Genomic DNA, 13,433 nt, shown 5'->3' with positions numbered 1-13,433 from the left:
TGTTGCTGGTTGGACTTTGTGTCATATTAATTTGGGAGTTTGTATTGTGTGCAGGGAGATACGAGGTGTGAATTCTTTGTATGGGCGGATATTTTTCAGTTGTTAGTGGAGAACATGTTATTAAAACAGAACTCGAGGCGTAATACATGGGATGATGTATTACGCCGCGAGTATGCCGTTCGGAAAAGGGAAGAAAAAGTTAGAGAGATAGCGAAGAATCTGAAAAAGGAAAAACGAAAGTTATTGTGTTTGTACTGGATTATCACCTTTGTAATATTGTTTGTTTGGTTTGGATAAATGTAATGTAAAAAGCACGTTGTGTAGAATTATCTAATTTTTGGGTAGAAAGAGCTTGTGCATGAATGGTTGAAAGTGGAAACCATGTTCACAAAAGTTGATTTTCAAATGCTTTTTATTTGTATGGAAACAGATGGTGCATATTTATATAGATATATGGTAACTTTAATTTTCGTAATGTCCCTCGGACTTGGAGCATATTTAAGAGCCATTATGTTCAAATCTCTTTATATTTGGATGGCTGCTCATAAAAGTTCACACTCTTCTTATGTTGTCGCATTTATGGATCTATGCTCATCTTTATCTCTAGTTGGGCATTTTCTCTTGTATGTTTATTGTGTATTTAGGTTGTACTCACAGCTTTTTAACACAGTTTGATTGCTCACCTTTTTTTTTTTTAAATATTGTTTCAAAACTTGTAAATATGGAGAGCTCGCTCGCTCGCTTGCATGCATAAATCCATACCATTAATGCACGAAGGAAAAGGATAAAGGAGTATAATTATAGAAGTAAATGTAGTAGTAGAAAAGATAAAAGGAGAAGAGAAGTTTTCCAAGTATATATATAGATGTGAGTCCCAAATAAAAGAAGATACATGTACGTATTAAAGAAAGAAAAGTGCCACAAAAGCTTTGTAACTTCCACAACAGTGACATTCAATGTAGGTAAGGATTGGATTATGCCTCCAAACTTGCCGTGTCTTCCTCATTTCACTTGCATCCTTTGCAACTTGCGTGAAGTTCCCTTCGAAAGCAACTATCTTTCATCTGAAAATTTTGAAGAAATCATGTACAATTTGCATACATTTAGCCAATTTAGCTGAAAGTTCTGAGATATTTGGGCTATCCAATTCTGGAAATAGTTTTGGCAAGAAGAACACTATGACTACATATGATACGAGAGCTTCAAGTTCTGGCTTTACTTTTGGACGATAAAGCTATTAACAGACCAGATTTGGAGCATTAATTACACCCATAACAACAGCAACCTGTCCATAATCCAAGTGATTTGTTAATGTTCTTAAACGAGATTTGTCATATGAATGCATGAGGGACATCCGTTACTCTTTTCAGGTCAACTAGCCATTTACTCACTTCAAGGGAAATCAAGAATTAATGAATCCAATCTGCCCAAATTTAAAGCATATTTTTTTAAAAACTCATCATTGTGCATATATATCCCAAGTCCGAGTGGTTCTGCTTCCAGTCCAAACAACTTAGCAACTATTTACGTAATGTCCCTCCCAATAAAAGCTCGGTAACTATCACCATTACAGGCTCCTTGCAAGCACCAGTAAACTATTGGCACACGGTTTCAATATCTATTAGTAAATTGACAAAACAAGACACTAAGAACCTCGAAATCAAATCCAACCTTCACTAGATCAAATCCAAAGCAAATAAATTTTCAGTTCGACAGAGCAAATAACTATTAAACGGAATCAAATTCAAGAAAAGCTCGAAACTTACTTTCCCTCATACACTTTGGCATGAGCTCCCTCTCCAATTGTAGGCCCACCAAATAAATGTTTGGGATCAATAAGCCACCACCTTGCATCCAATTTGAACTCATTAGCTGAATAGAACCTACTTCCACATTCCATCTCTTTAGAATAAAAGAAACGAACTTAACACATACATCTACCAGTGAACTCTAGCACCCATCATTTACTTTACAGGAAAGATCACGCATCAGAACCCAACAAGGAAGTGTTGAACTCATTAGAATTTAGAACAGAGCAAAGAAATGGATAGTCTGACACTATTAAGACATGCTCTGTGGTGTTTTCTACTGGTTCATAACCACATCTCAAGAATTCACAGCCAGAGATCAAAACTCAGCAGTTTGATGCATTACAATCTTACTGCACTCCCTGAACATAAAACAAATTACATTAATTAGTCAATGTTGTTTTTACACATGTGGCACATGTTTTACTGCACTCCCTCAATAAGTAGTTTATTTTCTAACAATGCAACTTCACTCTATTAGAACATATTTTCTGCTCTTAAAAAAGTAAAAAAAAAAAAAGGTTCTAACTGAACCCATCACTGCGAACTAAGATTACCAAGAATTGATGTGGTGCAGATCGTATATATATCTCCTATGAATATAGAAGAGAAGGAAAATGGCAATAGGAATGGAGGTCATTTGAAAGTACATATAGAAACCGAGATGGTTATTGATGACTCTATTTAGCTTTTATTTAATATTGTAGATCTGTAACAACATAACTCATAGGATCAGATTCATAAAATTTGAAAATATGTATAGCAAGTCCAAACCTTATTTATCACTTAACTCATAGAGGTCACTTTAGGGTTGTTGTGTCCTGCATTGGTATACAAAAATCATAAGTACCCCCCAATAATGATAGAAATTACAAAAGCTAGTTATATATTATATATATATATATATATATCTGTTGCTTTTTCCCATTTTCTTACCCACAAAGTATACTTATCAATCTCGGCTTCTCCATAGATCTTAGTTAACTCGTTTAGCAGGATCACTCAAAACTGCAAAAGAAATTAATGGAGGTCACTTTATATAGGCTGTACAATAATATAACGACAAGAACTTTTGACAATGAAGCAATGGAAAAGGCACCATTCAAGGAGCTATGAAAAGAGAGATCACTAACCAGTACAAGCCTACCCCATAACTCCATCTGATATTTTCCTCAGTTGCATCATAATCAACCTCCAAAACTGCAAAAGTAGTCCTCCAAAACTTGTTGGCTCATGGTACCAAAACACCTTTGATCTCCAAGAGGTACCAAAAATTGCCCGTTGCATCTCCACAAAAAACCGTACCATTTATCATACACCCATGGATACAACTAACTACTACCTTCCCCTCTTGGAGAGATACAAAAATTACACCGAAAACAACCACACAAACTACACCCAACCCTCTCCATTTGGAACAAAAAAGACACACTTGCATATACACAAACTACCACCCAACCCTCTAAAAGACACAAAAACAGCAATTCAGTCACGGTGGTAGATCTGAGAAATACAATCATACAATGTTACAGGATATAAAGCCAAGACGACATTTGAAGACTTAAGAGAAAAATGGAGAGGGTCAATCATGCAAAATAATACTAGACGGGGAAAAAAAATGCGAGATAATTAGATATAAGCTTTATTTTCAAATAGAAAGATTGCATCATTTTCAAAAGGGACATGATTGGCTCCTCTTTAACTACAACATACCCTCTCCAAGAGCTTCAAAAAAATGTGGCTTCTCATCACCATGGGATTATAAGTGTGGATCGAGATGGTGACACATCTGAAATAAAACAATCGTAGGGTTAGAAGTGTGCATCATGATGTGATACATGGTTGTCAGTTATTGAAAAGACACAATTAACCTCTGGCGTTGATTGTGTAAGAATGCTGTTTTGTGTTCCAACATCAACCCCATAATCAAATTGGTGTTGTTCAGATCCCGGTGTCTCACCCCATTGTGTTTCATCTACCAAAATTTTCCTGGAAGTCTGAGGTCGAAAACATAAATAGACACATATTAGAGTCATAATAGTAACTTAAAACAATGCAAAATTATTCAAGCAAATACCGGTTTCTTTCTCTTTGGTGCCAACTTTTCCACTGGTGGAACCTTCCTCTTACTTGGGGGTCTCCCTTTCCCTCGAGTCACGTTGGGGCTTAGTATCTTCTTACCCTTATCCAAGACGACATTTGCTTTGGCCTTCGTTTGTTCATATGCCGACTCTAGTGTTGAACCTTCACATTTTGTCTCAAACTCATCAACAACACGCAAGAACGCACTGATTTTCTCATTATCAGAGGATATCTTCGTCGCTAATTTCGAACATCTTTTAAGCACGCGCTCATAATTCCGTGCGTCTGCTCTATCCCGCTGGTCATCGTAACTACTTCTGACTAATGTGTATGTCCTCTTTAAGTCCTTTCTCCAACGATCCAACACATATACATCTGGCAGCACATTAATCTTTTTGAACTGGCAAACTCTAAGTGCATGCCTGCATAGAATCCCCCTCATCTGAAACAATGCACACGTGCATTTGACCTCCACCTCCTCTTCGTTATAGTAAACACAGAAATTGAGTGTTTTGATGTGGTCATCAGTACTTATTTCATCGAACACTTGGTATTTTAAAATGCACCCTTCTGTGCTTACCAACGAACAATTACAACACATTAGGCCCAGCAACTCTCTTTGTACCTCTTTGAACTTTGCATTTGTATATAACCTTTGAAACTGCTTCTCAATATTAAAATGGGACACGCAGGGAATAGTTTGGTTGTTAGAATTGAAATCAGCCATTGTCTCTAACTCCACCTTCTTTCTAAGAGCATTATCAAATTGGTCGACGAATTCCTTCAACGTGGTACCGGAATGGACATACCCATCGAAAAATGCATTCATGCTTTCCGACCTTTGTGTTGTGCTCATTCCAGCCCAGAATACACTTTTCAAGTAAGCTGGAACCCAAAAAGACCTTTCCTCATATAAGGATTGAAGCCATTTATTGCCGTGGAGATCATACTTCGCAATTACTTGACCCCAGCTCTCCTCAAATTCATTGTTGGTATGTGAGTCATATAATGCAATCTGAAGGTCAATCTTCAACCCCGCATTGAATTGCGCATGAGATCCTAACTTTTCTGGAAGTTTGCGCATTATATGCCATAAACAATATCTGTGACGAGTTTTAGGAAATACAATGGCAAAAGCACTCTTCATTGCCCGATCTTGGTCGGTTATCATGGCTTTGGGTGCCCGACCATTCATACAATCCAAACACATTCGGAACAACCACACAAAAGTTTCAGTGTCCTCGTTTGAAAGCAATCCCGCTCCTAATAATATGGACTGACCATGATGATTAACACCAACGAATGGAGCAAAAGACATACCATACCTATTTGTTAGGTACGTTGTATCAAATGTTACTACGTCTCCGAAATACTCATACGCCGCTCGACTCCGAGCATCAGCCCAGAATACATTCCATAACCTTCCCTCATCATCCAAGTCCATGTTAGAAACGAACCCATCATTCCGATTTCTCATTCTTTGGAAATACTGATTAAGTGCTTCGCCACCACCTTCACCCAACCTTAAATGTCGAGCCTTGTCAATGAAATTCCGACAATCTTTCTCTTGAAACTGAAGATTCTCAAAACCCCCCGCATTAACGACAAGAGAATAAAAATTCTTGTTCATTCGTATATCGGCTCGATCATTCAGGTCGAAGATTATTTGACTATATTCATCTAGATGTTTGTGAGATCGCAATAATCTTATCTTCTTGGGGCTCACAATTATGTGGTTGTGCACATTTTCAACAGTGGTGAAAACCCATTTATCATTCTTGCTCAATGTCGCATTTACTATCGCTTTACAATCTGTTCTAGTTGTTGGTCGTGGCTTCGAGATATTATTGTTCGTAGGATGGTACTTTCCGCCACGGGCACAACCAACAGTCACGTACACAGGCCTCCCTTCATCATCTTTCCTAGTCCTTTGTGTCCGTACACCAAAACCCTCTTGCTTCGCATACAGCTTATAGTAGGCTATAAGATCTTTCATACTGTCAAATTCCATCCCAGATCTTGGTGCTTCAACTCGTACCTCATCATCCTCGACAACAGTGGTACCCTCTAAATCTTCATTTATGTCGAAAACCATGTCTAAAAATGGAAACATACGGATTAGCATCAAAACAAAATTACAATGATTATAATCAAGGCAAACAAAATTGTACTACCGTTGGCATCAAGACAACTTTCAGCAGTCATCCGTGATGTACTTCCAAGATTTTGTTCAAATGTGGTATCGGTTGGCATAGTTGACGTCGGGGGCACTTCTTGCCTCAAGTCATCTGGATTACTCGGCGGAGGGTAGGACATATAAGGTGGCATCTGCTGCAACAGGCATGTTGTTAGCGAAATTTGGATGACTCAAATAAAAATTTAACATGTTAACTTCTGAACTATAAAAATTCAAATAAATATACCTCAACTGAATCAGAAAATGGGCTATAGTCTACTGGAGTACTCGGGGAATTGTAAAGAATCACCCAAAAAAATAAAGCAATATATTTGCAAAGAAACACCATCAAGCTTCAGGAATGGAGGCTATAGAAAGTATGTAGGACAATACTTGGGGAAGCCAATCAAAATTATGGCAAGCCAAGCACAGATACCATCTGAAATTAAACACCTCAACTTCAAAATGATGCACTTTCTTAGACAATTTAATCTGCCTATAGACATATGATTTTACTTGGAAAATTATAGAGAGTACTTTCAAATGCAGAAATAGGAGCAACAAAAAGAGACAAAGATGAAAGCACATAAAAGCATCTAAGCAGACTTCTTCACCCGATATTTCAAGTTCCCATCCTTTCAGTGCTAGATATTGAAGAAAGTACCAACCTGACCCTGGCGGAACAAGGCTTTCACATTGTTGTCTCCGTCACGCATTGCAAATTCTGTGTCTAACAATGCTCCTTTCAGATCCCCAAATTTCAACTTACAAGCCTAAAGCAACAAACCGCAACAACTGTCATATATACAATAACGGCACTGGAAATAGAATGATAAAAAAGGTAAATATTTGAGAATGGTATAAGCCAGAGGATATGTTACCTAAATTGATTAAAATATATATATATATATATATATATATATGTTACCTAAATTGAATGGAGGGATATATATCTGGACGAAAATTTTAAGTGACAGTGAACAGTTTAATGCATACTTACAATTTAGATGTGTAAGAGACATATGTCACACTTAAATATTATGAAACATATGCAATCAATCAAAGGCATGTGTAATGCTGATCTACCCAAGACTAAAAAAACACTAATAGGTCATTTCTGACACTATTTTGCCACATTTTCTTCTAATTAATTATACTCTTAAAAAAAATATACACTTCGGACGGGTCAATTCATTGCAATGATTAACTATGATCACTAATAAACAACTTTTAAAGCAACCAAAATTAAATAAGCTCAAGTATTAACTATGATCACTAATAAACAACTTCTAATCAAACTTTCACACATGTCAATACAGATTGTAATATTAACTATGATCAGCATAAATAAGCTCAAATATTAACTATGATTAGCATAAATATTAAATCTGACAATTAAAATTTAGCCTATTTGTTAATGACAACCTCAGTTGCATCTTGATAACATTAGGAGACAACACACGGGTTTTCCTCAATGTTTTGACAGGTAAATACAGATTGTAATAGCAAATATCATTTTCTGAAAATTTCTCCATGCCCTAAGCATACCCATCTCAGAAAACACAAAAATCATGATGTACATAGCATGTATGGACAGGAAAATGGTAGTACAATATTTACCTACAAAACGATTTGGCGAAACAGAGCACTCTTACCCGTCGTTGGTTTGGTCCGTTCGATCAGCTCGCGGGGAGCGGCGGCGCTGGGCAAACGTACGTGCGGCTCGAGGTTGCGCTGGGAAGAGGAAGCCGTCGCGAGGTGGCGCTGGCAAGCGAAACCCGACGGACGCGGGTTCGTGGCGAGGAAGGGGGTTTCGCGGGATTCAAATATTTTTTCCTCCGTTCAAACGAGCTCACGGGACAGTGGAGGCACTGGGCACACAGAGGAGTGCCGCTCGGTGGCACTGATGAGAGAGACGGCGTCGCCGGGAGGTGATGGGTTGTGGAAGGAGACACGGGTCGCGATGGAGCAGGGGTTTCGCGGCATGAATTCGAATGTGCAGAAACGAATTTTCAAAACAAAAACGTCTACAATCAAAACGGTGCGTTTTGATTTTTTTTTTTTAAAAAAAAAAAAAAAAAAAGAGAAATCCACGTACTGAGTGCACTGAGTGCACCGCTACAGTGGATTTCGTATAGAAGAACTCATATAAAAAATTATGAGGATATTATTGATAGTTAGAGAAAATATTTAAAATGAATAAAAAATATTAAAAAGTATAATATTTAAATGATATGAAGAAAAAATAGATAAGCTGATGTATGATATATTATAAAAGTCAATATGTAAAATAGAAAAAAATAAGTTTTGATGATGTATTTTAAAGGATAAGATGAAGAATCTATTGAGAGTGCTCTCAATTTGGGTCTCAATAAGTGTATTTTATCTTTTAAAAATTCTACGTGCAATCACTTTTGCGTACTCTTTACACACTTTACTAATGTGATTGACTGCATAACTTTTTTAATATAAAATAACTGTTCTGGCCAATCACATCGGTGAAGTGTGTAAAAAGTATATAAAAGTGACTGTATGTAATAGAACTTAAAATTTACAATATCATTAAAAAATATTTCTTTAATCATTAAGTAAAAAAAAAACCTATCGGGAGACTATCGGTGGGGTTTAGCATTTCTCATAAAGGTTAATCCCAAACACCTACTTTATATGTTTCTTCTAACATTTTAAACGTCATGTTAATGGTCTATTCTCCTAACAGTATTAAGCTCCCCTACTATCTTCCCCATGCATGCGCTGGCCAACATGAACTCAAAATATATGTACTTCAAATTAATTTAACAAATTTGGAATTGGTAAAAAATTAGTGTTCCAGTTGAGTAAATGGGTATCTGGTCCGATAATATAATGATCATTATATATATATATATATATATATATATATATATATATATTTATATAAAAGATCCCACTCCCCTTCCATCCCTCAACATTTTTATTTTTATTTGTTTTGCTTAGTTTTGTGTCATTTGAGTTAAAAACTTTTATATAAAAGTTGATGTGTAAACCATATCCTCACGTAAGACCCAGCCCACTGCCAAGCTCAGGCCCGTGGAAGCGTTTCCAGAATGCATCGCGTGGTTTCGTGCCCATTTGCCATTTTCATGCATGCCCTTTTCATCTTCTTCCTCTTGGTTTTTCTGTTTACTATTTATATCTTATATATATATATATATATATATATATATATGTTTGTTGAATATAGGGGTGTAAATTCAAACCGGAAAGCCGGCCTGGATCGGACCGGTTTTGAACTGCTCCGGTCCGAGACTGGTTCTTAGAATGTGAAAACCGACCGATTCCAGTTTTAGTATTTTTCGACTTGGACCGGTTGATAAAAAATATATATAAAAAATAATATTTGTATTATTGTATATATAAGTTTTATACAAAATATTATATATATATAAATTAATATAGATATGTTTTATATATTATGTATAATTATACATTTTTATGTGAAATTTTTATATATAATATATATAATTATATATATTCATATATGAAATAATTTCTGATTATAATTTATAAATTATTACATAAAATGTTAATACTAAATCACTAAAAGTTTATAACTAATACCAATAGTCTAATATAGACTAATGACTATAGTTATATTTATAATTAATACTACAAGTTTTTACTAAAAGTTTATGACTAATATTAATATTAAATATATAGTTTATAACTAATACTAATATATAACTTATAACTATACCAATAGTCTAATATTAATACTATTATATAGTCTAATATATTATTTAGCTATGCTAATATATAAGTCTATAACTAGTAGTTATAGATTATTTAACTATTTAACTAATACTAATAGTCTAATATAGACTATAGATTATAGTTATACTCATTATTAATACTAAAAATTTTTACTTAAAGTTTATAACTAATATTAATATTAATATATAGCTATACTAATAGTCTGATATAGACTATAATTATACTTAATACTAATATAGCTATACTAATATACAAGTCTATAACTATTTAACTAATACTAATAGTTTAATATAGACTATAGACTATAGTTATACTTATACTAATATAGTTATACTAAATCACTATAACTAATACTAATATATAACTATAGTAATATGCTAATTTTAATACTATTATATAGTCTAATGTATTATATAGCTATACTAATATATAAGTTTATAACTATTTAACTAATATTAATAGTTTAATATAGACTATAGTTATAGTTATACTAAATCACCATAACTAATATTAATATATAACTATACTAGTAGGCTAATATTAATACTATTAGACTAGTTTAATATATTATATAGTTATACTAATATATAAGTCTATAACTATTTAACTAATACTAATAGTTTAATATAGACTATAGACTATAGTTATACTTATACTAATATAGTTATACTAAATCACTATAACTAATACTAATATATAACTATACTAATATGCTAATATTAATACTATTAGACTATAGTATATTAAATGTATTACAAATATATATATATATTATATAGTCTAATATATAAAATATTTGACTATAGTATATTAAATGTCTTACAAATATATATAGTTATATTAAATCACTATAGTCTATTAAATGTATTACAAATATGAAATATATATAAATTTTAATTAGCATTTAAAATAAAAACACATTGAAAAGAATTAAACTTGAATTAAATAGTAAAGGGCCAAAGCCAAATGGCGCCGTTTTCATCTATTTGAAAACCCTAAATCAGTAAATCTGAAATCATATTCAATGTTTCATCTCCTTCATGATTTTGCTTTCCGCCACTCGTCTCTCACTTCTCAGCACTCTGCTCTCGCGGCCTTGCCTCTTGCAACTCGCTCTCTCCGTCTCTCGTCCTGTCTCTCATTTTCTCGTCTCTCACTCTCAACTCTCCCGCCTCTCACTCTCTCGTCTCTCACTTCTTAGCACTTTGCTCTCGCGGCCTCGCCTCTCGCAACTCGCTCTCTCTGTCTCTCATCCCCTCTCTCACTCTCTCATCTCTCACTCTCAACTCTCCCGCCTTTCACTCTCACTCTCTCATCTCTCAACTCTTTCGTCGTCGCTCTCAATCTCTCTTCTCTCAACTCTCTCGGCCTTTGTCTCAGTCTCTTTGCCGATCTGCCCCCACGGTAAGTATTTTTTTTTAAATTACATGCTATCCTACTATGATTTTTGTGATTGGGTTTTGTGATTTCATCTATTTGTGATTGGGTTTTGTGATATTGAAATTTTTGTGAATCTGTGATTACCGATTAGATTGATTGGGTTTTGTGATATTAGGGTAGGGTTTTTGAATTCGAAATTTATTATTGTGTTTATTATTGCCGATTGGGTTGATCAGGTCCTTGTTGGTTGATCGAACCGTGCCCATTTTGTGACCTATATCAGTGGATGGTTAACATGTATAGAAACCTAAGGAACCATGGGATTTTTCTATAATCTTGTATTTAAAATCTTGTATTTCCAGATTTTACAATCATTGCGAGTAAGCTTTTCTAAATATGATCATTTTTTCATTAATTATCTCTAAGATAATATGCATAATGCTTGTCTAATTCAGTGTAAGAGTAGGTTTATTCTTGGCACAAAAGTTAAAACAGATTTTTTTAAATCAGTTTTTTTTTTTTTAACATTTTTAATGACAAACTGTGAAACTTACATTTTAAAAAAACTAGAAAATCGGACCGGACCGGACCGAAAATTGGAAGTACCGGTTTATGAGGGTAATCGGTGCGTAATCGGTTTTGGAAAATATAAAACCGGTACATACCGGTTCGATCCTAAATTTTGTCCAAAACCGGACCGGACCGGACTGGTTACACCCTTAGTTAAACATCCTCAACCCTAGTTCATGTGCCACTCGTCCTCCTCTTCACATAAGGGTCAACCGAGAGCTCCACTTCATTGTGCTAGAAAGGAACTTTGCCGTCAACCACAGCCTCCATCAACCATGATTGTATTTTCTCTTTTTTCACAAAAAAAAAAAACAGAGGGTGAGTCGGGTGACCCACTGCCCCCACATGTTGTTGCCACACAGTTCGTCCACCCCTTGTGAACCTCGGTCCAGATCTCACCACCGTGATTAGCCGCTCAAAGCTGCCGCCCAATGCCTCCCATAGCTTCCATTGCAAGCCACGAAGCTCCCCTGTTTTAGCCACCCGAAACAAAGGCCCTACCACTGAACCACTGCACCGCACCGCACCAACCATTCCTAGTTGTCGCCACCCGCACGGAAAAGGGTGCCAGACACCCACAGGCCACCTCAGCTTTAACCACCCATCACGTCAAGCATCTCTTTCGGTCTACACACTCCTTTCTCTCAGCCTCTCGCTCGGTCACCTCGCCTTTTTTTTTTTTTTTTCTCTCATGCTCAGCCCAGCTCGACGGCATTTCCGCCGCACTCCTGCTCTTCAGCCGCGCCACCACTATCCTGCCAGCCAGCCTCGTCGCGCTGTACTCCTCCACGCTTGCCTCGGTCTCCCTGGGGTAAGTCCCTGCCGCCATATACTAAGTTCTAGTTGTTTTGTTTCCTCTAGCTTTGTTCTTATAAGTTATATATATATATATATATATATATATATATATATATATAAATCATTAACCTAATAGTTGAGTGCTATTACCAGTTATTCTTATTGTATGTCTCAGATACATTTTTCAGATGAACAGTCTAATTGGGTTTATGTTAAAATGGGTTTTGTTGTTAAGTCACATGAAATATTGTATTTGTGTAGATAACATTTTAATAATATTGGTAACTAAAGGAAGTAAACCTATTTTTAAGAGAGAAGTTTTTTTTCATTACGTTTTTATAAGATTTTTTTAAAAAAGTAGTCCTAGTATTCCATTAATTTATAATACGTTGTTGGTATTATAGATATTTTAATATTAGTATTTGTTGAGTTCCGTAATTATCATAATACTTGTTCGATTAAATTCTTCTTCGGTACGAATTCGATTAAGAGGATCATATTGATGGTTTTGGAAAATGATGCTATTTTGTGGTTATACGAAATTCAAGTTTTGAGGAATTAAAATAGGTCATTTTAGAAGTTTAGGCTTAAATATAGAAATATGTAATTGACTGGAAATTTAAGGAAATTACATGATTATCTTATAGGTGACGATTGATAATTGTTCGACTTTGTCGAGGAAATTTTTGAAAAACTAGGAAGTCCAGGTAAGCGGGATTTCTATGCTAGATTTGCATAAAAATAAATGAACTGAGGTTGGTTTGTAAAAATGTGCATGTTATTTTAAAAAGAAAAGGTGAAAAACAACCACAGTATATGTTTTGCATTCACTCATGAGATACGTAGGAAAGAGAAAAGAAATGTTT

The 13,433-nt window shown here is 35.1% G+C and overlaps 1 protein-coding gene across 1 annotated transcript; it reads right to left on the bottom strand.

The window, feature by feature from the left end:
- Positions 1–1,888: 1,888 nt before the first annotated feature.
- Positions 1,889–8,098, bottom strand: LOC109003640 (protein FAR1-RELATED SEQUENCE 6-like). Its single transcript, XM_035684304.1, has 10 exons — positions 7,722–8,098; positions 6,735–6,839; positions 6,065–6,221; positions 3,886–5,987; positions 3,680–3,805; positions 3,522–3,597; positions 2,942–3,311; positions 2,745–2,816; positions 2,583–2,629; positions 1,889–2,170 (listed from the first exon to the last, which is right to left on the bottom strand). The coding sequence occupies exons 2-6, from the start codon at positions 6,780–6,782 to the stop codon at positions 3,568–3,570; spliced, it is 2,463 nt and encodes an 820-aa protein (XP_035540197.1). The 5' UTR covers positions 6,783–6,839; positions 7,722–8,098; the 3' UTR covers positions 1,889–2,170; positions 2,583–2,629; positions 2,745–2,816; positions 2,942–3,311; positions 3,522–3,567.
- Between the last annotated feature and the right edge of the window lie 5,335 nt (positions 8,099–13,433).

Source organism: Juglans regia, chromosome 13 (assembly GCF_001411555.2).
Source record: "Juglans regia cultivar Chandler chromosome 13, Walnut 2.0, whole genome shotgun sequence".
Classification (NCBI taxonomy): Eukaryota; Viridiplantae; Streptophyta; class Magnoliopsida; order Fagales; family Juglandaceae; genus Juglans; species Juglans regia.
Note: the sequence above shows the minus strand (reverse complement) of the source record. Positions and strands in the feature narration are given on the sequence as shown.

Coding starts and splice junctions, on each gene's coding strand:
- LOC109003640 (XM_035684304.1), bottom strand. CDS start 6,782: ATGCGTGACGGAGACAACAATGTGAAAGCCTTGTTCCGCCAGGGTCAG. Junction 3,806..3,885: donor CACCAAAGAGAAAGAAACCG/GTATTTGCTTGA, acceptor TTTCGACCTCAG/ACTTCCAGGAAAATTTTGGT. Junction 3,598..3,679: donor TTACACAATCAACGCCAGAG/GTTAATTGTGTC, acceptor GTTTTATTTCAG/ATGTGTCACCATCTCGATCC.